The sequence below is a fragment of the Heterodontus francisci genome, chromosome 32, assembly GCF_036365525.1.
Source record: "Heterodontus francisci isolate sHetFra1 chromosome 32, sHetFra1.hap1, whole genome shotgun sequence".
In the NCBI taxonomy this organism is placed as follows: Eukaryota; Metazoa; Chordata; class Chondrichthyes; order Heterodontiformes; family Heterodontidae; genus Heterodontus; species Heterodontus francisci.
The window spans coordinates 30,486,174-30,514,167 of record NC_090402.1 but is presented as its reverse complement, the minus strand read 5'-3'; the positions used below and the strand labels follow the sequence as shown (position 1 = coordinate 30,514,167).

General features: G+C 45.0%; 1 protein-coding gene across 3 annotated transcripts in view; it reads left to right on the top strand.

The window, feature by feature from the left end:
- The window catches only part of rgs3a (regulator of G protein signaling 3a), a 401,039-nt gene that overhangs the window by 92,208 nt on the left and 280,837 nt on the right, over positions 1 to 27,994 (top strand). For all 3 annotated transcript variants that reach the window (XR_010969010.1, XM_068012622.1, XM_068012623.1), the window contains 2 exons: positions 12,110 to 12,178; positions 19,711 to 19,771. Coding sequence is in view for 2 of the 3 variants with exons in the window: in XM_068012622.1 (XP_067868723.1) it covers positions 12,110 to 12,178; positions 19,711 to 19,771 (130 nt within the window). In the remaining variant the exon portion in view is untranslated. The remainder of the gene's footprint in view (positions 1 to 12,109; positions 12,179 to 19,710; positions 19,772 to 27,994) is intronic.

The window sequence follows — 27,994 nt, the reverse complement described above, 5'->3', positions numbered from 1 at the left end:
TAAAACAGACACAAGCACCAGCAGCAGCCAGTTTTTAAAAAAAATCAGATGTGGCAAGGCAGTCAGACAGCAAAGGCTGTAAGATGGTTGGAATGTAGGAGGAAGTAGTCAGACATCATATTGGTGGTCAAGCCAGATGATCCATTTAAGTGTGAAGTAAAGCAGCTTAGCAATTATATCAAGCCTTGTCTCACCAAGTGTTTGCACAGTGCATCTTTGGAGAGATTGAAGAGGTACACATGAGAAAACCTCAAATGTCCAGCTCTGGTCACAAGGGGGTACTATTGTTACATCCCTGGGTTATGCTATTTTGTAAGTAGATATGGGGCAGTTTTGTGTCACCTCCCATAAGAGGTAGTATGCTCTGACCACTTACAGGAATAACTGACAGCAATGAATACGACATTAAGAACGGACAACTTGATCTTTATTTTGTCTATTGCAGTTGTTCACCTTATTTTTATGCATTGTAGGATGTTCTTCCCATAACTTTTACTGCAGTTTTTGTTCTCAGTTGCTTACTTCACTTGTCGCAAGCAAAGTGATTAGCATAACTCCTTTAGGGATTATGTTGTAAATCCTAAATTGAATGAGAAAGAGGAGTTTCTTTGGAGCAAATAATCTAAATGCAATTACATTGGAGACATTGGACATTGGCACACATTCACCCTCGCACCATGAGTTGCATCCCAATATCTAGGCATAAATAATGGACTGTGTGAAAAAAGATCTTCCTTCATCGCCTCTGTCTTATAAGAAAAACAGTCAGAGTTTTGAAGCCTCCAAGCAACTTCCACCGTTGAGACAACTCTGCCTATGGCAGTAACAAGCTTTAAGCAAGTACCCAGGCAGGAATGGGGGGATGGAGAGGAAAGAACAAAAGGGAAGGTTTGCCATAGGATGGAAGGCAGGAATGATTAAATGACAAAAGTCATGATGGTGCAAGGCAAAAGGGGGCAGTAATAGGACAGGTAAAGAAACAAAAGATGGGTCTAAAGGAGCTAAGTGGCAACAGCAGAATCATTACCAGCAACTGGTGTCTCAAAAATGGCAGCAGTGGTTATGATCCGAAAATAAAGAATTCTGTGTTGTGTCCAGAAGTTGTGAAGCCTAACTGAAAGATGAAAATGCTGCTTACTTGAGTTTCCATTGAGCTTTATTGGAACAGTATAGGAAGCCAAGGACAGAGAGAGGCCTGTGTGGGACAAAGAATTAAAATTGAAAGTGACCAGAAGCTCATTGACTGAATGGAGGTGTCACCCAATCTGTGATTGGTCTCCCTTGTGTAGAGGAGACTGCATTGGGAGCAGTGAATACAATATAATAAACGGAAAGAAATAATACTAGGTGGCAGACTTCCGAAAGGTACAGGGTGTCAAATGTGGCACATCTGGACTTGTATACCCATTTTTACCCTTCCCTTTCTTTCTGAAGCTTTGAAATTCATAGTTAGAATCATAGAATGATTGTGCACCCACAACCCCCTGTTTGAACCTTTCCACAGGTCAACAGCAGTTGAAAATCATCAGTGGCATTCTATGTCACTATAACTGCTGCATGATGCTCATTCTCACAGAATTGTATAGCACAGAATGAGGCCATTTGGCCCATCGTGTCTGCACCGGCTCTCCAAATGAGCCATTCCCCTGCCTTCTCCCCATAACTCTGCACATTCTTCCTTTTCAGATAACTATCTAATTCCCTTTTGAATGCTTCAATTGAAGCTGCCTCCACCACACTCTCTGGCAGTGCATTCCAGATCCTAATCACTCGCTGTGTGATAAAGTTTTACCTCATGTCACCATCGCTTCTTCTGCCCTTTACCTTAAATCTGTGCCCTCTCGTTCTCGGTCTTTGCACGAGTGGGAACAGTTTCTCCCTATCTACTCTGTCCAGACGACGCGTGATTTTGAATACCTCTATCAAATCTACTCAGCCTTCTCTTCTCCAAGGAAAACAGTCCCAGTTTCTGTCTACAACTACTCTGAAGTTCAAAACAAATTAATTGACAGTAAGACTCTGAGATATTCTGAAAACGCAATGAGGCAGTTCTTTAATAATAAAAACAAGAAATGCTGGAAATATTCAGCAGGTCTGGCAGCATCTGTGGAGAGAGAAGCAGAGTCAATGTTTCAGGTCAATGACCCTTCTTCAGAACTGTATAAATCTATGTTGTTATTCCAGCAACTCCCATAAGGCTTTTATTTTTTAATAGTTCACCATCTCCATTTGAAGATGGAGGAAAACTGGATGTCAATGCTAGGATTATACTTCAAAGTTGTCTTGAAATATGTGCATCATCAGAAATTTTAAACCAAGTTATTATACCTGTTATAAAAGCAAAATACTGCGGAAGCTGGAAATCTGAAATAAAAACAAGAAATGCTGGAAATACTCAGCAGGTCTGGCAGCATCTGTGGAGAGAGAAGCAGAGTTAATATTTTGGGTCAGTGACCCTTCTTCGGAATCGTTAATTCTGCTTCTCTCTCCACAGATGCTGCCAGACCTGCTGAGTATTTCCAGCATTTCTTGTTTTTATTATTATACCTGTTGTCTCAAATGCCACATGCTAGCCTATGATTCTGGTGAGAAATACACGAGCCTCACGATAGTGGCGGACATCCTTGTCTGCTTTTAGAACATTCCACAAACCATTAGAATTGCTGGCGTAAAATGAACAGCACCAAAAGATGGCAATTTACAAAACACAAATTTGAAGCTTAAGGACCTAGCTGTTCATGTTTCCAATTCCAAGCACCTTTTCAAATAATTATTGGAGTTGCTTCATAGTGTAAAACCGGTGGCTGAACTGATCCCATCAGTTTTCCACTGGGTGGGTTGGGTTAGAGGATTAGGAGACACAATTATGTTTTTAAAAAAAGACAGTGAGTTGCAGGCTGGTGGCCTGAGGCTCAAATGCAGGAATTGTTTTTTGCTGTTAGAAGTTGTTTAGGAAGAGAAGTAATGCCAAAAAGCCTTTGAATGGGACACGGCATGCGGTTTATTATTTTTTCACATTGTTTGAGGACGGAAGTGCAATTGAGTGAAGTAAGTGAAATTTACTTTAACTGATACTTTGTATTTTTGCTTGCTATTTGTAAATAAAGCAGCATAGAACTTCATATCTGGCTTTTTGTTATTCAGTGTTTCTGAGTCTGCGTTTGGAAAAATTGGTGAAATGCACAAGAGACTTCTTGCAAAAGACATGAAATCCTGGGGGTCTTATTGTTACAACCCTGGGCTATGCTATTGTAAAATTAGATTTTTAAACTATGGGCGGAGTTTTGTGCTCCCCCCCCCCCCCCCACCCCTGCCGTGGCAGGTTAGGAGGCGGGGGTTGAGGGGGTTCCCACCACTATCCAGCCTCTGCCAAAATTTAGTCCGGGGTAGGAAGGCCTGTGAACGGCCTTCCTGCCCTGCCGCCAACTAAGGCCCTTAACTGGGTAATTAACCCCCAATTAACGGCCTCTTCCCACCTTAACTGCAGTTACCCATGTGGCAGGCAGCCCTGTCGGCGCACGGGAAGCATGGCATGAAAAACCATGCGGGCTGCTTCCCAGCTCTGGTGGTGGGGGGGGGAGGGGGTGGTGGTGCAGGGGGTTGGGTCCCTGGTTCAAAGGCACAGTGCCTGAAGGAGAGATCCGGCATCCGGAAGGGGGGTGCCCCTGACCTACCTGAGGCCTGGGTCCATCAGCGATCCTTGGCCTCCAGGACGATCATCTCCAGCAGCAGCTACCGCCTCCGTGGTGGAGCTGCAGCTGTCTGCCTCTGATTGGTCAGCAGAACTCCAAGGGTGGGACTTCTGGCAACAGGGTCCTAAATCCTGTGGAAGGCCCGCAACTGTCCAGTTAAGTGCCTGATTGGCACTAAAATCCGTGGGCTTTCCGGAAAAGAGGCAATACGAGGATTTCAGTGTCCGATTCCCCCAACCGTCGAGTCCCGACTGCCAGCATAAAACTACCCCCATATGTTTTTTATTCATTCATGAAATATGGGTGTTGCTGACAAGGCCAACGTTTATTGCCCATCCCTAATTGCCCTTGAGAAGGTGGTGGTGAGCTGCCTTCTTGAACTGCTGTAGTTCATGTGGTGTAGCTCTCAGTGCTGTTAGGTAGGAAGTTCCAGGATTTTGACCCAGCAACAATGAAGGAATATATTCATTGGGATATGGGCCACTTACAGGAGTAACCAGCAATGCTGTACCAAAGAGAATATCTGAAGCAGAGCTGAAATTTGTAGAGTATACAAATATATGTTTTTACCTTTGAGGTATTTGCCACTCATTCATTCCCATATTCATCTATGCCAGTTTCTAGGCGTCTGGTTTGTTGGAGCTTACATTGGAACTCAGCAAGGCACATAGTACAACATTAATCCATTCCTTCCAGTAGTTGGGCTATTTGGTCAATCACAATAACTCATATTAGACCTATGCAACATTAATCCATTCCTTCCAGTAGTTGGGCTATTTGGTCAATCACAATAACTCATATTAGTCCTGTGCAACACGATTTTTCAACTTTGAGACGGGTTTAAGAGCCTTGGAGTTCTGGTATCCTTCTTAAAGAAATATTCACATTTCACAGCTTAGGCTTATTTGCGGGTCCAAAGACTGATGGTAGAAACCAATGTCTTTGTTCCAAATGCTGTCAGCTGAATCTGCTCAGCCTGTAGTCCCTCCAAAAGTTCCAGTCACACTATCTGATTTGCATAGGCCGTAAATCTGAAGTGATATAGTACAACTACTTCATTCAAGTGGTTTCCTCTTCAGCTGCTTTCCTGAAAACGATGATTGCAGGTGGTAAAAATCACCTCCAAAAGAGTGGGCAGACAATACTATCGTGGTTTGTTTAATCAACAGAGAATTTATTCCCACTGCGATGGTAGTGTAGTGGTAATGTTAGACTAGTAATCAGAGGCCCGGACTAATAGAAATTTAATAATAGAATAACAGAAATTTACAGCACAGATGGAAGCCATTCGGCTCATCATGTCCACGCCAAGCCAGCAAGTAGCCATCCAGTCTAATCCTACTTTTGAGTTCTTGGTCCGCAGTTAACAAATGCTCACAGCAGCTGATGAGATTTAAAAATAAATCTGGAATAAAAAGCTAACCTCAGTAATGGTGACCATGAAACTACTGGATTGTCATGAAATCCATATGATTCACTAATGTCCTTTAGGGAAGGAAATCTGCCGCCTTTACGCGGTCTGGCCTACATGTGACTCCAGACAAATAGAAATGTGGTTGACTCTTAACTAACCTCTGAAATGGCCTAACAAGGCACTCACTTGTATCAAACTGCTGTGGAAAAGTTGGAAAAGAGTAGACTGGACAGACCACCCAGCATTGACCTAGGCGGCGGAAATGACAAAGGCATACCCTGCCCAGTCCACCCTACTCACTAACATCTGGGGACTTGTGCCAAAATTGGGAGAGCTGTCCCACAGACTAGTCAAGAAACAGCCTGACGTCCACGAGGCACTGTGGGCCATCAGAGTTAGCAGAATTGAATTCAACCACAATCTGTAATCTCATGCCCTAGCATACCATTACCATCAAGCAAAAGGATCTACCCTGGTTCAATGAGGAGTGCAGGAGAGCATGCTAGGAGCAGCACCAGGCATAGCTAAAAAATTAGGTGCCAATCTGGTGAAGCTACACGCAGGACTATATGTATGCTAAACAGCAGAAGAGCTCAACCAATGGATGAGATCAAAGCTCTGCAGTCCTGCCCCATCCAGTCGTGAATGGTGTTGGACAATTATACAATGAACCGGAGGAGGTGGCTTCACTAACATCACCATCCTCAATGATGGAGGAACCCAGCACATCAGTGCAAAAGCCAAGGCTGTAGCATTTGCAACCATCTTCAGCCAGAAGTGCTGAATGGATGATCCATCTTAGCCTCCTCCTCAGGTCACCAGCATCACAGATACCAGTCTTCCTCCAGTCTGATTCACTCCACGTGATATCAAGAAATGGCTGAAGGCACTGGTACATCAAAGGCTATGGACCCTGACACCATCCCAGCTGTAGTACTGAAGACTTGTGCTCCCGAACTAGTTGCACCCTAGTGAAGCTGTTTGAGTACAGCTACAACACTGGCAGCTACCGGACAATGTGAAAACAGCTTAGCTATGTCTGTCCACAAAAAGCAGGACAAATCCAAATCAGTCAATTACCAACCAATCATCAGCAAAGTTTTGGAAGCTGTCATTGACAGTGCTATCAAGTGGCACTTACTCAGCAATAACTTGCTCACTGATGCTCAGTTTGGGTTCTACCAGGGTACTTGGCTCTAGACCTCATTACAGCCCTGGTCCAAATATGGACAAAAGAGCTGAATTCCAGAGCTGAGGTGAGAGTGACTCCTCTTGACATCAAGGCAGCATTTGACCGAGTGTGGCATCAAGGGGCCCTAGCAAAATTGAAGTCAATCGGAATCAGGGGGAAATGTTCCACTAGTTGGAAGTCACACCTAGCACAAAGGAAGATGATTGTGGTTGTTGGAGGCCAATCATCTCAGCCCCAGGACATCACTGTAGGAGTTCCTCAAGATAGTGTCCGAGGCACAACTATCTTCAACTGCTTCTTCATAAGGTCAGGGGATGTTAACTGATGATTACTCCCACAGCCAAAGATTTTCAGGTTGATAGGTAAATTGGCCATTGTAAATTGCCCCTAGTGTAGGTAGGTGGTAGGTGAATGGTGGGGATGTGGTAGGGAATATGGGATTAATGTAGGATTAGTATAAATGGATGGTTGTTGGTCGGCACAGACTCCGAGGGCCAAAGGGCCTATTTCAGTGATGTTTCTCTCTATGACTATGATTGCACAATGTTCAGTACCATTTGCAACTGCTCATATACTGAAGCACACCACATGCAGCAAGACCTGGACAACATTCAGGCTTGGACTGATAAGTGGCAAGTAATATTCACACTACACTGGCACCAGGCGATGACCATTTCCAACAAGAGAGAATCTAATCATCTCCCCTTGCTGTTCAATGGCATTACCATCACTGAATCCCTCACCATCAACATCCTGGGAGTTACCATTGAGCAGAAAGTTAACTGGACCAGCCATATAAATACTGTGGCTACAATAGCAGGGCAGAGGCTGGAAATTCTGTGGTGAGTGACTCACCTCCTGACTCCCCAAAGACTGTCCATCTACAAGATACAAGCCAAGAGTGTGATGACATACTCTTCACTTGCCTGGATGAGTGCCACTCCACAACACTCATGGTCAACACCATCCAGGACAGGCAGTCCGCTTGATTGGCAACCCATCCACCACCTTAAACGTTCAGTCCCTCCACCAGCGGCACACAGTGGCAGCAGTGTGTACCATATGCAAGATGTATTGCAGCAACTCGCCTATGCTCTTTCGACAGCACCTTCCAAACACGCGACCTCTCCCACCTGGAAAGATAAGGGCAGCAGACCCATAGGAACACCACCACTTCCAAGTCCCCCTCCAAGCCACACACCATCCTGACTTGGAAGTATATCGCCATTCCTTCACTCTTGCCGAATCAAAATCCTCGAACTCCCTTCCTAACAGCACTGTGGGTGTACCTAGAGCACAAGGACTATACTTCTTCAAGAAGGTGACTCACCATCGCCTTCTTGAAGGTAATTTTTTTAAAAATTCATTCACGGGATGTGGGTGTCGCTGGCCAGGCCAGCATTTATTGCCCATCCCTAATTGCACATGAGAAGATGGTGGTGAGCTGCCTTCTTGAACCGCTGCAGTCCATGTGGGGTAGGTACACCCACAGTGCTGTTAGGAAGGGAGTTCCAGGATTTTAACCCAGCGACAGTGAAGGAACGGTTCCAAGTCAGGGTGGTGTGTGACTTGGAGGGGAACTTGCAGGTGGTGGTGTTCCCATGTATTTGCTGCCCTTGTCCTTCTAGTTGGTAGAGGTCGCGGGTTTGGAAGGTGCTGTCGAAGGAGCCTTGGTGCATTGCTGCAGTGCATCTTGTAGATGGTACACACTGCTGCCACTGTGCGTCGGTGGTGGAGGGAGTGAATGTTTGTAGATGGGGTGCCAATCAAGCGGGCCGCTTTGTCCTGGATGGTGTTGAGCTTCTTGAGTGTTGTTGGAGCTGCACCCATCCTGGCAAGTGGAGAGTATTCCATCACACTCCTGACTTGTGCCTTGTAGATTGTGGACAGGCTTTGGGGAGTCAGGAGGTGAGTTACTCGCCTCAGGATTCCTAGCCTCTGATCTGCTCTTGTAGCCACGGTATTTATATGGCTACTCCAGTTCAGTTTTCGGTCAATGGTAGCCCCTAGGTTGTTGATAGTGGGTGATTCAGCGATGGTAATGCCGTTGAATGTCAAGGGGAGATGGTTAGATTCTCTTTTGTTGGAGATGGTCATTGCCTGGCACTTGTGTGGCGCGAATGTTACTTGTCACTTATCAGCCCAAGCCTGGATATTGTCCAGGTCTTGCTGCACTTCTACACAGACTGCTTCAGTATCTGAGGAGTTGTGAATGGTGCTGAACATTGTGCAATCATCAGCGAACGTTCCCACTTCTGACCTTATGATTGAAGGAAGGTCATTGATGAAGCAGCTGAAGATGGTTGGGCCTAGGACACTACCCTGAGGTACTCCTGCAGTGATGTCCTGGAGCTCAGATGATTGACCTCCAACAACCACAACCATCTTCCTTTGCGCTAGGTATGACTCCAGCCAGCGGAGGGTTTTCCCCCTGATTCCCATTGACCTCAGTTTTGCTAGGGCTCCTTGATGCCATACTCGGTCAAATGCTGCCTTGATGTCAAGGGCAGTCACTCTCACCTCACTGCTTGAGTTCAGCTCTTTTGTCCATGTTTGAACCAAGGCTGTAATGAGGTCAGGAGCTGAGTGGCCCTGGCGGAACCCAAACTGAGCATCACTGAGCAGGTTGTTGCTAAGCAAGTGCCGCTTGATGACACCTTCCATCACTTTACTGATGATTGAGAGTAGGCTAATGGGGCGGTAGTTGGCCGGGTTGGATTTGTCCTGCTTTTTGTGTACAGGACATACCTGGGCAATTTTCCACATTGCAGGGTAGACGCCAATATTGTAGCTGTACTGGAACAGCTTGGCGAGGGGCGCAGCAAGTTCTGGAGCACAGGTCTTCAGTACTATTGCCAGAATATTGTCAGGGCCCATAGCTTTTGCAGTATCCAGTGCCTTCAGTTGTTTCTTGATATCACGTGGAGTGAATCGAATTGGCTGAAGTTTGGCATCTGTGATGCTGGGGACTTCAGGAGGAGGCCGAGATGGATCATCAACTCGGCACTTCTGGCTGAAGATTGTTGCAAATGCTTCAGCCTTATCTTTCGCACTGATGTGCTGGGCTCCCCCATCATTGAGGATGGGGATATTTGTGGAGCCACCTCCTCCAGTTAGTTGTTTAATTGTCCACCACCATTCACGGCTGGATGTGGCAGGACTGCAGAGCTTAGATCTGATCCGTTGGTTATGGGATCGCTCAGCTGTCTATCGCATGCTGCTGACACAGTTTGGCATGCAAGTAGTCCTGGGTTGTAGCTTCACCAGGTTGACACCTCATTTTGAGGTATGCCTGGTGCTGCTCCTGGCATGCCCTCCTGCACTCTTCATTGAACCAGAGTTGATCTCCTGGCTTGTTGGTAATGGTAGAGTGGGGGATATGCCGGGCCATGAGGTTACAGATTGTGGTTGAGTACAATTCTGCTGCTGCTGATGGCCCACAGCGCCTCATGGATGCCCAGTTTTGCATTGCTAGATCCGTTCGAAATCTATCCCATTCAGCACGGTGATAGTGCCACACAACACGATGGACGGTATCCTCAATGTGAAGGCGGGACTTCGTCTCCACAAGGACTGTGCGGTGGTCATTCCTACCAATACTGTCATGGACAGATGCATCTGCGGCAGGCAGATTGGTGAGGACGAGGTCGAGTATGTTCTTCCCTCGTGTTGGTTCCCCCACCACCTGCCGCAGACCCAGTCTAGCAGCCATGTCCTTTAGGATTCGGCCAGCTCGGTCAGTAGTGGTGCTAGCGAGCCACTCATGGTGGTGGACATTGAAGTCCCCCACCCAGAGTACATTTTGTGCCCTTGCCACCCTCAGTGCTGCCTCCAAGTGCTGTTCAACATGGAGGAGTACTGAGTCATCAGCTGAGGGAGGGCGGTAGGTGGTAATCAGTAGGAGGTTACCTTGCCCATATTTAACCTGATGCCATCAGACTTCATGAGGTCCGGAGTCGATGTTGAGGACTCCCAGGGCAACTCCCTCCTTACTGTATACCACTGTGCCACCACCTCTGCTGGGTCTGTCCTGCCGGTGGGACAGGATATACCCGGGGATGGTGATGGCAGTGTCTGGGACATTGTCTGTGAGGTATGATTCCGTGAGTATGACTATGTCAGGCTGTTGCTTGACTAGTCTGTGGGACAGCTCTCCCAACTTTGGCACAAGCCCCCAGATGTTAGTAAGGAGGGCTTTGCAGGGTCGACAGGGCTGGGTCTGCCGTTTTCGTTTCCGGTGCCTAGGTCGATGCCGGGTGGTCCGTCCGGTTTCATTCCTTTTTATAGACTTCGTAGCGGTTAGGTACAACTGAGTGGCTTGCTAGGCCATTTCAGAGGGCATGTAAGAGTTAACCACATTGCTGTGGGTCTGGAGTCACATGTAGGCCAGACCAGGTACGGACAGCAGATTTCCTTTCCTAAAGGACATTAGTGAACCAGATGGGTTTTTACAACAATCGACAATGGTTTCATGGCCATCATTAGACTAGTTTTTAATTCCAGATTTTTTATTAAGTTCAAATTCCACCTTCTACTGTGGTGGGATTCGAACCCATGTCCCCAGAGGAATACCCTGGGTCTCTGGGTTACTAGTCCAGTGATAATACCACTACGCCACCGCCTACCCAGGGATGGGAAACAAATGCTGGCCTTGGCAGTGATGCTCAAGTCCCATGAAAGAATAAAAAAAGCTTGTTCAAAATAAAATGCATTTGGGATGTTGCTATCCATATCTTATACCAGTGTCTGGCGAGCTGGACAACTGAATAGTGAATCCTTTGCCCAAAGGAATACTCTGTGATGTTCGATGTTGAATTAACCCACAAGAGCATCCTGTCCTTTCTATACCCATCATAGACAAATACAGATTATCCAGCAGGTGTCATTAGATCAGGAACAGTAACCTCTGTTCCTGGACCAAAAGCATCAAGGCCAGTTGTAAGACCCCTAAATGCCAACATGGCTGAAATATGCTAACTCAGTACTGATCAGAATTTGAAGCTGGCTCCTTTTCCTTGTTTAGCACAGTTGGTTTTATTATCTGAACCATGTGGCTGCCCCCATCAATTTCTACAATTAAAAATCAGTTGTCGTAGAACATGAATTTATATTGAACCTTTTACATCCTTTGGGCATCCCAAAGTGCTTTGCATCCAATAAGTTATTTTAAAATGTTGTTCCTGTTGTTACATAATTTGCACGCAGTGTCATCCCATAGCAGTGATATAAAGGACCAGTTGATCTGTTTTGGTGGTGTTGTTTGAGGGATAAGTATTAGCCAGGACACTATGAAAACTCTATTATTTGGCTTCATATAGTGCTCTGGGATCTTTTATGTCCACTAGAATAAGCAGAAAGGAAAGCAAAATACTGCAAATGCTGGAAATCTGAAATAAAAACAAAGTGCTGGAAATACTCAGCAGGTCAGGCAGCATCTGTGGAGAGAGAAGCAGAGTTTCAGGTCTGTGACCATTCATCAGAACAGACCTGAAACATTACCTGTGCTTCTCTCTCCACAGTTTCTGCCTGACCTGCTGAGTATTTCCAGCATTTTCTGTTTTTATTATAAGCAGAAAGGAACTTCTGTTTAAAATCTAAAAGACAGCAACTCCAACTAGGGAGAACACCCTCAGTAATCTATTGAAGTGTTAGCTTCAGTTATGTGCTCAAGTTCCTCAAGTGGTACTTGAAATCTTGACATTCTGAAGTATAGGTGAGAGTGCTATCACTGAACCAAGCTGATATTTACAAAATAGTGCCAAAATCCTAAGTGAAGACTACTAATGTTTTAACATTATTCTTATTTTGTAGTACCTTGCAGGAAACAGATGAACAAAAGAGACTTCTTGTTACAGTTTGGAATAGACACAGAAATTCAAGGTAAGACTGGTGCTTAAGATACATTTTTGTTTACTGACACAGCATGCTCTGTTTTCTCTGAGAAAAGCAGGAGAATCTCCTGTTTACAAGTATTCCATATATTTATCTGTCAAAGTGAGTATGATCGCCAACTTGGTAACGGAACTTTAATTATATGTGTTCCAAAAGTCCACCATCTTGATTATCAACCAGAATTTTGCAGAATCAAAGGAGTTTTCCTGGTGTCTTGGCTAACGTTCATTCCTTAGCCAAAAACATTGAAAATCGATTGACTGATCATTTATTTGTGGGACCTTTTTGTGTGCGAATTGGCTGTTGTGTTTGTCTAGAAAACCACAGTGTCTGCAAATCATAAAGTAATTAATTGGCTGTAAAGCAATTTGGAAAATCCTGAGGACTTAAAAGGTATACTTTTAGTACAAACTTGTTTATTTCTTCATCCAGGTGCCCTTTTTAATGTCTCATTCTGTTATGAAGTTGTGTCATGTGTAGCTCTCTGTGACTCTCTATGACTTTTGAGAGGCTTTTTTTTTGCTCTTAATTAGTCTAGGTATTTGAATGTGTGCTTTAACTTGCTTATGGTGCAGTCGGTGATGATTCTTAAAGTTGCATGTTCGGCAAGTGTATGCAACTGTTATGGGGTGTCATGAACCAAGGCTGCAGTCTTGCACTTCTTTTTTGGGTAAGATAATAGAAAAACAGTGTATTTCCTTAAAATAACTGATGCATGGAAACAGACATGGCCATGATCCTTGCAATTATTAAATATATAGTTATTGTGTGCAGCAGGGTGAATCTGTAATTTACCAGCTGTCGATGAGGTTGTCGATCTCCATTGTGACAGACTGGAGCCTGAGACATTAAAATTTGGGGCGAAAGTGACCTTGACAGCCATTGCCAGTGCAGTGCCCGTCATTGAAGGGGCTGTAAATTAGTTTGCAGCATGTGGCACACCCGCCTCGCTGATTTTTAACTTGTGCATACACTGCTCCTCTGATACATCCTAGTAAGTCCATCTTTACCCATATATGTTATTGTCAGGGTAACTGTGGGTGGTTGCATTCCTCCTCTTGTGCAATCTGATATAGCTGGCATACTTCCAGTCCTTTCCTCCTCTTCCACCAAATAGCATAAATACAAAGAGATTCCCATAGAAACATTATTATTATCCCCTTTAGAAGGTTGCTAACAAAAACATGGGTAGCCCAAAATTGTGTCCTCTCACTCTCACTTTCTTCACACCTTTGAGACCAGTAGTACACTTATGAAAGTGAATTCTAATTCCCTAGGGAGAAGGTGTCCTTACTGTATTTCAAGGCTGTCCGCGCCCATGGGATTAGCAAAGAGACTGAAAGCAGAAAATAATGGTGAATGGTTTATTCCACTGGACGGAAATGTGCAGTGGTGCCCTCCCAGAGTTTGATATTGCTCATTTTGGTATAGATTAATGAGCTGGACTTGGGTATAAAGGACACAGCTTCAAAGTTTGCAGATGACACAAAACTTGAAAATGTAGTAAACCGTGAGGAGGTGGATAAGGTAGTCAAGAAGACATACGGCATGCTTGCCTTCATCGGTCGGGGCATAGAGTATAAAAATTGGCAAGTCGTGTTGCAGCTGTATAGAACCTTAGTTAGGCCACACTTGGAATATTGCGTGCAATTCTGGTCGCCACACTACCAGAAGGACGTGGAGGCTTTGGAGAGGGTACAGAGGAGGTTTACCAGGATGTTGCCTGGTCTGGAGGGCATTAGCTATGAGAAGAGATTGGAAAAACTCGGATTGTTTTCACTGGAACGACAGAGGTGGAGGGGCGACATGATAGAGGTTTACAAAGTTATGAGCGGCATGGACAGAGTGGATAGTCGGAAGCTTTTTCCGAGGGTGGAAGAGTCAGTTACTAGGGGACATAGGTTTAAGGTGCGAGGGGCAAAGTTTAGAGGGGATGTGCGAGGCAAGTTTTCTACACAGAGGGTGGTGAGTGCCTGGAACTTGCTGCCAGGGGAGGTGGTGGAAGCAGATACGATAGCGATGTTTAAGAGACATCTTGACAAATACATGAATAGGAAGGGAATAGAGGGATATGGGCCCCGGAAGTGCAGAAGGTTTTAGTTTAGGCAGGCATCAAGATCGGCGCAGGCTTGGAGGGCCGAATGGCCTTTTCCTGTGCTGTACTGTTCTTTGTTCTTTGAGGATAACAGACGTCAGGAGGAGGTAGACAAATAGGTGAAATGACAGACACCTGACAGATGAAATTCAATGCAGAGAACTGATGGCATTTGGAAGGAAGAATGAGGAGAGGCAATGTAAACAATGGTACAACTTTAAGGGCTATGCAAGAACAGAGACACTAGGTTTCAGATGCTCAAATCTTTGAAGGTGGCAGGACAAGTTGATAAGGTTGCTAAAAAAGCATAGAGGACCCTGAGTTTTACAAACGGAGCCATAGGCCGCAAAATTGGATAACCTTGAAAACGGGCATTGAGATCATGATGTGTGACTAACTTGCGTCTGTTGCTTTGTGTCGCCTGCTCATTTCAATGATTGTAGTGTGCAACCAACGCTAAATGTGGTGTTGAGTGGCTGCATGCCTGAGCAGGGAGCGCAAAATCTTGAAAGGCTAGCACAAGCTCAAGCTAGCCTGCACCCCGAAAGAGCCAGCCTGCAACTCTTAAAGGGGCGATACATTTTGGCTGGATTAGGTTTTGAAATTTATTGCTAAATTGAATTTGACCTGAGAAAGACACAAGAATGGCAAAACATGGCAGACTGTGGGCTAGTGGGCTCCAAGATACTCTGACCCTGTACTGGAGGCTTTGGTGCAGGAGCGGGAGAACAGGAGAAATGCCATCTATCCACATGGGGCCAGGAGACCCTCCAGACAAACTTTACAAAAGCAATGGGACCAGCTAGCTGTACTGGTTAATGCCAGGAATCAAGCCCTGAGGTCCTGGATGCAGTGCAATGCACCATATCCTAATCACTCACTTCCCAAAAATCTCTATTAATCACGACTCATACCTAACACTTATAGTTTCAGCTCACCCTCACAAATTTCTCAGTGCTGCTGACCTCACACCCACATTTCATAGCTGCGCACACTGCCAGCTATTCATCCACGATAGCCAGATCACCCAAACACATTGCACCACTCTCACTGACATATTTCCCTCTATCTTGCAGGACAAAGTGGTGCATAACCAGATGCAGCAGTACCTAACTGGTGGGGGCAGGCACAGCTGCATGTCCTTACCCCCATGGAGGAGTTGGTGCCACCCATCGTTGGAATGACCATGACGGCGGCTGGAGCCAGTGGTGAGTGGTAGTGGCATCATGGAGCATGAACCTGCTGTCATCTCTCAGGATGACAGCATTTGTCCTCCCACCACTGCCACTCCACCAGTGGCAGCACTCTTGCCTCTGAGTCAGAAGATTGTGGGTTCAAGTTCCACTGCAGGACTTGACCACAAAAATCAACGGCACAGTGGCGCAGTGGTTAGCACCGCAGCCTCACAGCTCCGGCGACCCGGGTTCAATTCCGGGTACTGCCTGTGTGGAGTTTGCAAGTTCTCCCTGTGTCTGCGTGGGTTTCCTCCGGGTGCTCCGGTTTCCTCCCACATGCCAAAGACTTGCAGGTTGATAGGTAAATTGGCCATTAGAAATTGCCCCTAGTATAGGTAGGTGGTAGGGAAAATATAGGGACAGGTGGGGATGTGGTAGGAATATGGGATTAGTGTAGGATTAGTATAAGTGGGTGGTTGATGGTCGGCACAGACTCGGTGGGCCGAAGGGCCTGTTTCAGTGCTGTATCTCTAAAACTTTGATACTCCAGTGCAGTACGGAGTGAGTGCCATACTGTTGGAAATGCTGTCTTTCAGATGAGATGTTAAGCCGAGGCCCTGTCTGCTCTCTCAGGTGGACATAAAAGATCTCATGACACTATTTTGATAAGAACAGGGGAGTTATCCCTGAGTTCCCCATCTATGTGGACCTCTGTTCTCTCCATTCTTCTGCAGTCATGTTTACTCATGGCAAATGCTCACATACGGGTTTCCCATATACCTCTATGCTTCAGGGGTCTGTTTTGCCAATTTCTCCGTATCATAGTCTCCTACTGCAGCTTGTCTCCAACCTGTCCCTCCTGGGATTACCACTATTCCCTCCATATCCTTGTCTGCTTGCCACAGATACATATTGCTAAAACCTACAATAATATTGCTGCTAACCCAATCTGCCCCCAGTATTCCCATTCCAATTTGTGCGGCATTCATCAATATATATTCCCATTCGGTCTCAAGAGGTCCGACTTGGACTCTTAAGGGTCTTGATATTGCCCCAACCTTAGATCTTCCCATAAATCCTGAGAGGCTACATGTCGTCCCACTGGTCCAGGGTGATCCATGGGGATTCTCCTGGTGAATCACTGTTCTAGATGCTCCAGTGTCCACCAAGCAACCCCAATTTGTCCCTTCCACATGCAGGTCCACACATGGCCTTCCCCAAAACCCGTACCTGAGGGGGCACAGATACTCTGGCCGGGTGCAGCTCCTTCATTGTTGCTCGCTCCCTCCCCAGGATCCCTCTGGGGTCCAGGTCCTGTGGCAACAATAATATTTTCGGTTTCCCCCTTTTCCTTTAGCTGTATGGCAGTGGTCAACAGTTTCACTAAATCTTCCCCAGACAAGACATTAGTCTGTGGTTCCCTGGGTTCTTCCCTTGGTTTCCAATTGGAATTATTCCGTCCCCTTTTGGAGGCGCCCTACATTCTTTTGTAAAATGGCCTGGCTTCCCGCAGTTGTAACACTGGCCCTTATTACCTGTCGCAGCTTGGGATTAGCTCCCTCCTGTTTCCAGGTGGTCGTACTAGCTCATGTTGTTCTTCCCATACCCAGTGTCCCAAATACAACTTCCCTTTCTTTACTGGGTCTGGGGTGCTTTGATGCTTTAATGTGGCTTTCCTAACCACTCGAGGTTCTGTTATGGCACGATCACTAGGGTCGCACCAATTTTCCATTTTATCCTGTATTCCATCCCTCATTCCCAAAGTTGAGGTCCTCAGCCACCTGGACCTCACCTTTCCCTTGTAACTGATTTCCTCCCCCCATGGCGTTGGATTAGGTCCCCCATTTCCTCTCAGCATAACTATCCACCGCTTCTGATCCCCTTGTTTAGTGTCCGAAACGACCTTAAATGGGTCCGCCATATCCTGAGCCACGGCTATACTTAAAGCATCCTTGAAGGCGTCCCAGTTCCCTTGGCCCATCATAGCTGTTAATGCCAGTCCTCCATATATGGAGGGTGACAATCTGATCAGGGCCCCCACCTTTTTCTCATCATCACCATACTGTGTATGGCCTGGAGCCATACATTTGCTGGATAAAGGAGGTAATATCTCCTCCATGTTGAAGGAATAGCACCCCCACCATATGGTCCTTCAACTGATTACTGGTATATCCCTGTGTGTTCCGACTAACTATTGGCCATTGTCCTCTGCCGGCTGGCTGGGGTCCGTATTTGGTCTGATGCATAGGGGCCATGGTAGACGGTCTTTCCATAATATCAGGGGTATCCCCGTATTCTGGGTAGTCACCCGTTCCGGGGTCCTCCTTGTCTCCTCCCATAAGGTTGACAAGTCCCTGTCGGGTGGCTACTTGTTGTTTCAGCCCCTGTATTGTTCTCTGACACTGGTTATGGTCTGCCCTTTCATGGCTCTGCTCCTTCATCACCACATAAGTGACCTTCATTCACTCACATTTTCCTCTCAAATTCTATGCTTCTCCATCTGCATTATAACTTTTTATATTCGTTTGCCTCTTCTGTCTCCTTACATGCTTGTGCCCTGTAAAAGGCTACTGTTTGCTCTTCTGTTTTAACTTTTTCTGCTTTAAGCTCTTCTAACTCCTTTATGAGCTTATTAACTACCACCTCTTGGTCACTATTTCTTTTCCTAGCTTCCTTGAATTGTTTCCGTAGGCTAATAGCCTCCTTTTGGTCCCTCTGATGCTGGTGGTCGTATCCAAACAACCACACGGGCTTTTCTTTGTCGCCTGTCCTCTGACAGGACTTTGTCCATTCCTTCATCTTTTCTAGCGGATCCTCCGATGCTGCTATATCTCTTAACCATCCCTCGGTTATACTTAACTTCTTACAGATATACGTCTGTAACCTTGTTACCATATCTATTGGAGTTTTCCCTTTCTTAACCCATTTCTTACCCCATTTTTCTTACATCCGTTGGTGATGTAAGTCTGAACTGGCTGACTAGGCTCCGTTCACTTCCTGTGTCCTTCTGCAGATCTTCAGTCCCGAACCCAAAGCTGCACTGATATTTGTACTGTCCTTGTCACATACACATCTCCATCCATTTCAGGCCCTGTCTTGATCTCGTTTGTGACCTAATAACTTTAGCAGTCTGCCAGGGATCTCCACCAGTATCGATAGCACCGTTTTAATATTGTTTGTGACTTAATGACTTTCGCACTCTGCCAGGGAGATCTGATCAACACAGATCAATACAATTTGCAGACATCAGCTCAGCCAGCAGTAGTTAACCCGTTGTCTCATTCCTTCACTGATATGGATCCTGACCTCTGCCCATTCACCCTCTCCCCAGAGTGTTCTGCAGCCGGTCAGTGACATCCTTAATCCCGATACCAGAGAGTCAACATACCATCCTGGATTTACATCTATGGCCGCAGAAACACCTGACAGTTCACCTAATTATGGAATCCCCTATCACTATTGCTTTCCTGATCTTCCTCCTGCCCCTGTACAGGTTTTAGTTTAGTTTAGTTTAGAGGTTACTTACTCTGATAAAATCATTAAACCTTTTGTGGCACTGAGCTGCCATGTATGGAATGTAGTTTTGTACTGCTGTAAAGTATTTTGAAAAGATTGTGAAGTGCAACTCCTACCCTTCATGAGAAATGGTTGAGTTGAGACTGACTGCCCTGGTCACCTGCAGCTGTTGCTGTGCCACTCTGCTTGTGGGACTGAGTCACTATATGAAAAGCAGTGCCTTACGTTTCTAGCTGGCTTCGTTTGGAAGCATTTGTACATCTTCAGCTTTAAGCCTCAGGACTTTGAGCTCTCTGTCAGAGCATAATGGCATTGTTCAAGTAAATAAACTTTCTGTTGTGCATCCGAGCCAATACTTTAACATCAAGATGGTTCTAGCCCACAAAATGACAAGCATCTGTAACTGGTAACTGTTATTCCTAACGTCAGAATCCCTGCTACCATTATGTTAGTTAAATTGACCACAGAAACTAAAAGAGTTAGCCTACTTATCATTGGCAAGTCAGAATCCTCTGCAGATTTTCTGCTATAATTTACTAAATTTCATGAAAGTACGTTTCAGATTTTCTACTTAATCACCTGCTGAATTAATATGAGGCAACGAACAACTGTGTAAATGTAGTAGAAACAAAGTTCAAAAGGTTGAAGACTGCTTTATTATCTTAAAATATTTCATAATTAATATTTCATTAATATTTTGTATAACTGACAGAATTTCCTTAATTTATTTACAGATGCAGTGAGCTACTTGGATGTATGAGCTTTGGAATAAAGTCGTTGCTTGCATTGGATAAGGCAAGTAATTTAGTCTGAAATTAGAACATGTATCCTGTTTCAATTTTTGATATTTTACAATCACAACAACAAACGAAACTTTCTGACATAAATTCGGAGGTAAATGGCAGAATTGAGCAGGATTTTCCCCTGTCTTTCTGTTGATTTAGGACTGAGACAGGCAGGTATGAAAAATAGGTTGGAGACTCATGATACTGGATCCCGTCCCCTTTTCAGGTTTGTCAGACTTTGTGCCATAACTGGCACTGGATGCCAAAGGCACCTGCGCAAACACTGGTAGGTGCATCTACAAGAGATAATAATGGAGTGACATCATATAATCTCATTTTCCATCATTGTCACCTTTGTATTTCCTTTTGCTGCTTCTACTTCTACCATTGAACAGGCGCCCAATATTAGCAGGCAATGGGAAATGCAAGAGGGAACTTTAAACATCTGCAGCTGGACCTAAATGGAGTACGTTCCGCACACCCTTACTCTTGGAATATAACAGCAGTGCCAGCAATATGATCCCAGTTGGGGAGGCTGTTTGGTCTTATAAACTGCTGCACCAGCAGCTAATTACTGCCTTTACTTGTCTACCTTCTCCAACTGTGGTGAGCTTCCAAGCATGGATAGGAATATCACTGGGAGCTTGTTAAAAAATGTTACTGAGGCAGAAGTTCTCCAGCATCAGTTGGGTGGGCATAGTTCTCTCCCTGTAATACTTAAGGTGGCATTAGATTGCTACTGGAGAGTAAATACTCTGAAACACTTTCTCCTTGTTCCTGAATACACAAGGAATTCTAATGCGTTGAAGCATAAAATAATAGATAGCTTTTGGCCAATGTGAAAGAAATGTAGATCAGAAAGAAAATTTTGGGAGAAGATTATGGGCGGCACAATGGCGCAGTTTTTAGCACCGCAGCGTCACAGCTCCAGCGACCAGGGTTCAGTTCTGGGTACTGCTTGTGGGGAGTTTGCAAGTTCTCCCTGTGACTGCATGGGTTTCCGCCGGGTGCTCCGGTTTCCTCCCACAGCCAAAGACTTGCAGGTTGATAGGTAAATTGGCCATTGTAAATTGCCCCTAGTGTAGGTAGGTGGTAGGAGAATGGTGGGGATGTGGTAGGGAATATGGGGTTAATGTAGGATTAGTATAAAAATGGGTTGTTGGTCGGCACAGACTCGGTGGGCCGAAGGGCTTGTTTCAGTGCTGTATCTCTAAATAAATAAATAAAGATGATACCAAATTGTTCAGGTTAACAGTATTTGTGATTGTGTAGCTGTAAGGAACCTTATGCAGATAGAGTACTTGGTACTTGATCTCTGACATTTAATGGTCTATACAGAAACCAATGTGATATGGTAACATGACACAGTGGAATGGAAGAAAATTTGTATGCTTACAAGATTAGTAGTTGGCAAAAATCAGTGTGACAATGTATCTTTTTTCTTTGATGAACTCTTAAGAAACTTGGCAAAAAAAAAATGTATTGTCATGAGCAACCTTGCAGAGTCCAAAAAAATTGTTCCTAACCTGCTCCTAATGAGACTGCATTGATGTGCTCTGTAACCACCCCCCCACCCCAGCCATTATGATGCTCTAGTTGCACTCTTGTAAAGTGAGCCTCCCTTATATGTAGAGCCACCCTTTGCTGCAGGACTTCCAGTGTTAGGATTTTGAAAACCTGGTCATTAAATGGGACTTTTCTGCACCCAATGCACTCATTATTTGAGGTTATTTCTTTCACTACTCTCAAAAGAGAGTAAATTTGAGCAAATTTTTTGTTGTATTTAGATTGTTCTCAGACTTAATCTAGATCAAAATCAGTTTATGGTTATCTCACATGGCATCATTGTTTGTGGATCAGAAAATTATGTACCATCAGACAACACATTTTGTGGATCTCTTAACAGCAGAAATGCCAGTATAGAGTTCAGGCCATTTTCAAATGCATCAGTGTACATGTAATTTTTGTGTGTGAAAATGTTTTTCCCATGTAACTGATTTCCTAGGACTGGTGCTGATATGGGTTTCATACGGAAAGTGAATCCAAACTTACAGCTTTACTTCAACCCTGTCAAACAAAGTCCATTTAAAGCAACAAAAGCAGCTGTCAGGTTCCCATTATGATTACAGCTGCTTATCCCCACTTGATGGCAAGTTTATTATGTTATTTTTTAAGTGGACTAAAGTGGATTAGAATTAGAGGAATGAATAGGGACACTGGAGCAGGCAATCTCATTGCAATTTTAATTATATAATTTTTGTTTTCCTGTCCCCTCTGAAAGGTGGTAGCCCTGCTGACAAAAATCAGCAGTGCTCGGGGACAATGCCTACATGCCTTTCCTCATGTGGACTGAGATTGTCTGGCTTTTCAACAGTGGTAGCCATCGCCACTGAACGTGATATGCACAGTTCCAGCAGACATTGGTGGGCATCATTCTGTATAGGAACCGTTGCCTGAGTTTTTATATTTGCTTCTTTCTAGCCCACCACCTTTAGTAAAGAGAGCACGTGACACAGGCTCGGCCACAGGGCCACCATACAATACTATCAAAGTTCATCTCTGGGACATGCACGTTTTGCAGTGGATTTTGCTACCACTTTCCATACTGATTGAAGGCTCTGTTATTCCAAGATATCCAACTGCCTGTGTGGCATTTTCAGTAGGAGCCAGAATTTTCTCCAGCTCAAAATGGACAAGACAGGAATCATATTGTTTTGCCCCTGACAAAAACTTTGCTTTTCATATACTGCTCACTCAGACTGAAGTTGACAGTAACTCAATCTTGTGGTCCCATTCGATTCAAAGTAGAGTTTCAAATGCCTCACCTAGACCATCACTAAGTTACCCTATTTCCACCTTGTCACACAGCCTGCCAGGGTTCCTACCACACCACCAGTGAAACCCTGATCCATGCCATTGTTACCAGAAGTTGTGATTTCTGCAGTACCTTCATATTAGGCTCTTGAGTTTCACCCACTCATCTGCTTGAACTACATCCCGTACACTCATCTCCCCTGTCCTTTTTGACCTGCACTGCCTAACAACGTATATTAACTTTTAAATCCTCATTCTCTTTTATGAGCTCTTCCATTGCCTCCCTACACCCTAACTCTTCAATCTTTTACAGTCCAATGTCACAGGATGTATTCAGTCTACTGTGTGTGTCCCTTCCTGGTGCTGCACCACTGCTTTCAGAGTCTGCAGGCACCACAATTTTGTATTTGACAACTTTCTTCCTAAATACCTCTATCACTGTCTTTTTCACCTCCACTAGATTCTTCAAAACCTATATTTTCAACCATGTTTTTGCATATTGTCCACTTCCCGCTCAATGTCCGATCTGTCGTAAAGTGTCTCAGGACATTGTGCGAACTGTGCTATGTAAGCGTAAATGGTGTTGAAATTGAGTCACCAGCAGTACAGGGATCCAGAGGAGTTGGAGGTGATGGATGTGCGTGCAGAAGTTCCACGCTGCCATGCTTTGGGGATGCAATGGTGCTGTGGGATTTTAGACTCCTGTAGCCTGTAGTTTGAAAAAGGGTTAGTTGAATCACCTTCATAAGCAATTATGAGTCTTGTAATCTTAATGCTGATGTAACTTAAATTGCTAAGCAAGTGTTATTGAAAGCAACTTAGTCAACCTCCAGTATGGTTAAAGAATTCTTGTATTTTCACAGACAGAAAGTTTTACTGGCCAGTCTGTATTAATGCTCCCTTGGGGAAAGATATTACTTATTAAAACAAAGTTGGCACAGTGTGGTTGCTGTTGGGATAAAAAGCGTGGGAGTCTTAGAGGGAAAACAAACTGCAGGAAAATGTTGATGATTATCAGAATATGGAAATGCTGCTCAGTGAAAATTACTGAATAGTGATTGCTGGACAGACAAACTATCTAAAAGATGTGAGATCAATGACAGCATTTTGTTCCAGATGCAGAAGTTAACATAATTAAATTTGATTAGGCAATAACTGGCACAGACTCAATGGCCAAATGACCTCCTACTATGCTATACTATTCTCTGTTAATATAATGTGGTGCAGAATTCCATACATTTGGAAATGTATCGCTTATTTTCACCGATTAAATCACATTGGAAATATGAAAATTAGTTTTGTCCCAAAGGTGTAATGGTAATTGTTCTGCTTAATTCATCACAGCAAATTAAAACTATTATAAACAAATTAAAAACAGTTTAAATAGGTCATTAGTGTCCTATCTTTAAGATCAGAAAAATGGCAAGTGTAGACTGTAGTTTAAGTGCTCATGTGTATGCTATTTACATGTTTATTTACTATTTCATACTCAATTTATGATATTGAAGAATAACAGCAGCATGGAAACTGCTGAAGCACTGTGTATAAACACAATATTAACATCAATAAATGAAGAATTTTAAAGAGATTTCAAAAAGTCCAATTTCTTTTGTGGTTTCAGTATATACAGAGACAAAAGCTATTTTGTGACATTTTGAAGAAAGATTCTGCTTCTTACAAGAAAATAATTGCTGGGCATGGGACATGGAAAAAGAAAGGCATGGTACTAATGTCAAGCAAGCTGGAGGAAAATGGTAGATCAGGATGCTGGTGACAAAATTAGACAGGAGGTTAGTCAGGAATTTGGTGCATTTTGGAAGAGCAGTGGAAGATTGAAAAGGGGTAGGGTTGAGATGGGAAACTAGTTATGCAAGGAAGCAGGTGTTATGATGCAAAGTAAAGGAGAGCAGTTAAAGATCATTGGGATCAGAAGCAACAGATGGAGAAGCTCAGTTTGGGAGAAGTAAAGAACAAGAGTTGGAATAAGTTAAATGTATGATGGCCAAACTTAGGACTGATTTCAGAAAATTTTCTTCACAAAGGGTATTCAGCACTTGGAACAGACTGGCAGTAAAAATAGTAGAGGCAATAATTTAAAGCAATGTAGGAGCCGGTGATGGTGTGATGGGTTTTCTATCCCAGAAATCCAGGTAGTGAAGCAGAGAACTGGAGTCAAATCTTTTCATGCTTTATAAGATTTTATTTCCAGAAATACATGTTACAAACATGCACTTCCAAACTTAACAATCCCACAGTTTCAGTCTGCATCTGTATAGACCTCTTTTGATCCAACCTGAAGGTTGCTAATAAAGAGCAACTAAGTGCCTCTTTTGAAAGGGGCACCGCTAACACACTGTAACAAAAACTAAAAACTTTAAAAGGAAACTTAGTAAATCAAATTAAGGTAATATTTTTGGGGATAAAGATGCACTCCAGCCCCCGGTGCCCACTGGTCATGGAAGGCCTCAAGCATACCAGTGGACACTGTGCTCCCTTTCCAAGGACACCCGGGCGGTAAAGAGAGGGAAGGCAGTTGGGTTGATCATCTGCTGCCTGGACCTGTTTATGGCCACCTTGGTCAGGCCTAGGAGCAGTCCCACCAGAAAGTCGTCCGATTGGCCGCTCCCCTCTGCACCAGGAAGCCAAAGGTCAGGAATACGGGACTGAAGGGCAGCCAGAAATTGAGTAGCAGCCCTCTTAGATAATGAAAGAGTGACTGCAACCTCACACATCCTACATAGATGTGAAACATGGACTCCTCCAGTGTTCCCATCAGGGATCTCTACCTCCTTTGGATGGCGGGATGAAACACCACAACATGTCCAGAAGACAGACGAGAGTGAGAAAGTGGAGGGTGCGCAAGACCAGCCCATACAGGAAACCCCACTGTGCAGAGTAGAGTGGCACGGAGGGGATTTCCGAGGGACAACTCAAGTTGTGGGGCCGTGGTGCCCGAGGGGGGTTTTGGGGCCTGGCATCATCCAACCAAGGGTTATCTCGGACGGGAGTGCTCCACATGCCTGAGCCGACCTCGAGTGCACCACTTTTTAAAGATTCTCAATGGCTTTAGCCGTGAGCTGGATGCCACCTAAAGACATGCATCGTGCCAGCTCTTCCTGTGGCATCCAGTCCAATTCCTACACCATCCAATACGTCCCTGACAGTAGTCACCTTGGCAGCCAGAGCCCTCTCCTCCGCCAGCCACACGAACCTGTACTGATGGAGGTGTGGACTCCTGAGCAATGGCTCCTTGAAGATAGCTGCTACTCCTGACAGGGGAGAGCTCTGCCTGGAGGTGACCATGTTCCAGACCCTGATTAGTTCCTGGTAAATGACAGGCAGCTTTCTCAAGGAGGCATGGAGACTCCCCCCCACCCACCCCCAGATTTATAAGCAGGAGCTATGTGTCATAATTGAGGCTGTGCAGCTGGTGGAAGAAATGTCAACATCTAGGAGGATCCTTGATGTACAGACATTTCTACAAGATCTGAAGGTAGAAAGTTGCCGCCTGGATTGATTGTGGCGGAGGATACCACGGAGTTGACCTGCTGAGGCTGGCTGGACATGGGGCATCCCTAATGCACTCCTCTCCCAAAATGAAGGGGTGCCATCTAAGACCCACTGACCTTAATCAGACACTCTGCAGCGGTGTACAGAAGTGCGATACGGGTGACGAATTGCATTCCAAACCTGAATGCTCGCAGAATCCCGCATAAATATTCGTGATCTACCCTGTAGAACGCCCTCTCCTGATCCAGGGAAAGGAAGGCAACTGACAGAGGAGCCCTCTGGGATGGTGGACCAGGTCCTGCACCAAATACACGATGTCATAGATTTTGCGGCCTGGGACTATGTAGGACTGGTCAGGGTGGATCATGTGGGCCAGCGCGGTGCAAAGGCAAGCAGACATCGCCTGGCAAAGATCTTGTAGTCCATGCTGAGGCGGGAGTCCTGTAGCCAGTTCTTAAGCAGGTGGTGATCACCCCTTTTGGGCAACAGGACAATGACAGCCCTAGGCCAAGAAAGCCCCAGTTGCCAGATTTTCCCTAGGACGTGCGTGTAATCGTTCCCCCAGGACATCCCAGAACACCCTGTACAGCTCCATGATCATCCCATCCAGGCCTGGGGACTTGCCCCTTGAGAGCTGATTGAGACTACCAGTTAGCTTTGCTAGGCTAAGCGGAGCATTGAGCCACTTGACACCCTCCAGGTTGACTTTTGGCAGGTTCTCCCACAAAACTGCTAGCATCCTTGCTGGACAGATCCGTAGAGAACAGAGCACCGTAATAGGCTCGGGCCTGGACACTAATATCATCCGGATCCAGGACTATGGATCTGTCATTGGCGAGCAGCCCCAATAGCCGCTTACGGAACCCCTGCCTTCTTTCAAGTGAATAGAAGAAGGGAGAGCCACTTCAGAACATAAAAAATAGGAGCAGGAGTAGTCCATTCGGCCCCTCATGCCTACCCCGCCATTCAATACGATCATGGCTGATCTGCCCCAGACCTCAACACCTCTTTCGTGCCAGCTCCTCGTAGCCATCAACTCCCCGATATTTCAAAAATCTGTCTACCTCCCCTTTAAATACCTTCAGTGATCTAGCCTCCACAACTTTCTGGGGTAGAGAATTCCAGACATTCAGTACCCTCTGAGAGAAGAAATTCCTTCACATCTCAGTTTTAAATGAGTGTCCCCTTATTCTGTAACTATGTCCCCTAGTTCACGATTCCCCCACTAGTGCAAATATTACCTACCAATTGTCAGCCCAAGCCAGAATATTAATTAGATCCTGCTGTGGATTGGAATAGGCTGCTTCAATGTTGGAGGACTTGCAGCTGAACACTAGATTTGCAAGTGAACTGCCTCACTCCTGACTTTAAGATGGAGAAAGGCCATTTATGAAGAAGATGGTGATGTTGGGCTAAGCACACTTCGCAAAGGAACTCCTGCATTGTTAGGCTGGGACTGTGATAACAGGCCTCTAACAGACCCACCCATTTTCCTTTGTGGCATGCATAACTCCAGCGACAAATATGTTGCCAAATTGTGAGCATTCAAGAACTGAATCAAGACTGTGCAAATATGCAATACTTATAGTTAGCAGAGAGCTGAGATTTTCTCTTGCTGAATCATGGTTAAATTTTAACTTGGGATCCAAGCTAACTCCAAACTCTGACATTGCACTGAGAAAAGTATTTTTTTTTCTATTATAGGGAAAGAATTGAAACTGTTAGTTGTGTTAGCGTTGCAACATTCGCTCCTACTTAAAGAAAAATACTAAGGCTGGAATTTGATGTGGCCTCCGAGACGAGGTTGGAGGCAGGGGAATGAGTATCGCAGCAGGTGGCGGAGGATTCGAAGGGCCCATCATCTCCCCGTTGCCAAGTGGTCTTTTTGAGGGTGAGATAGGTCGACGAC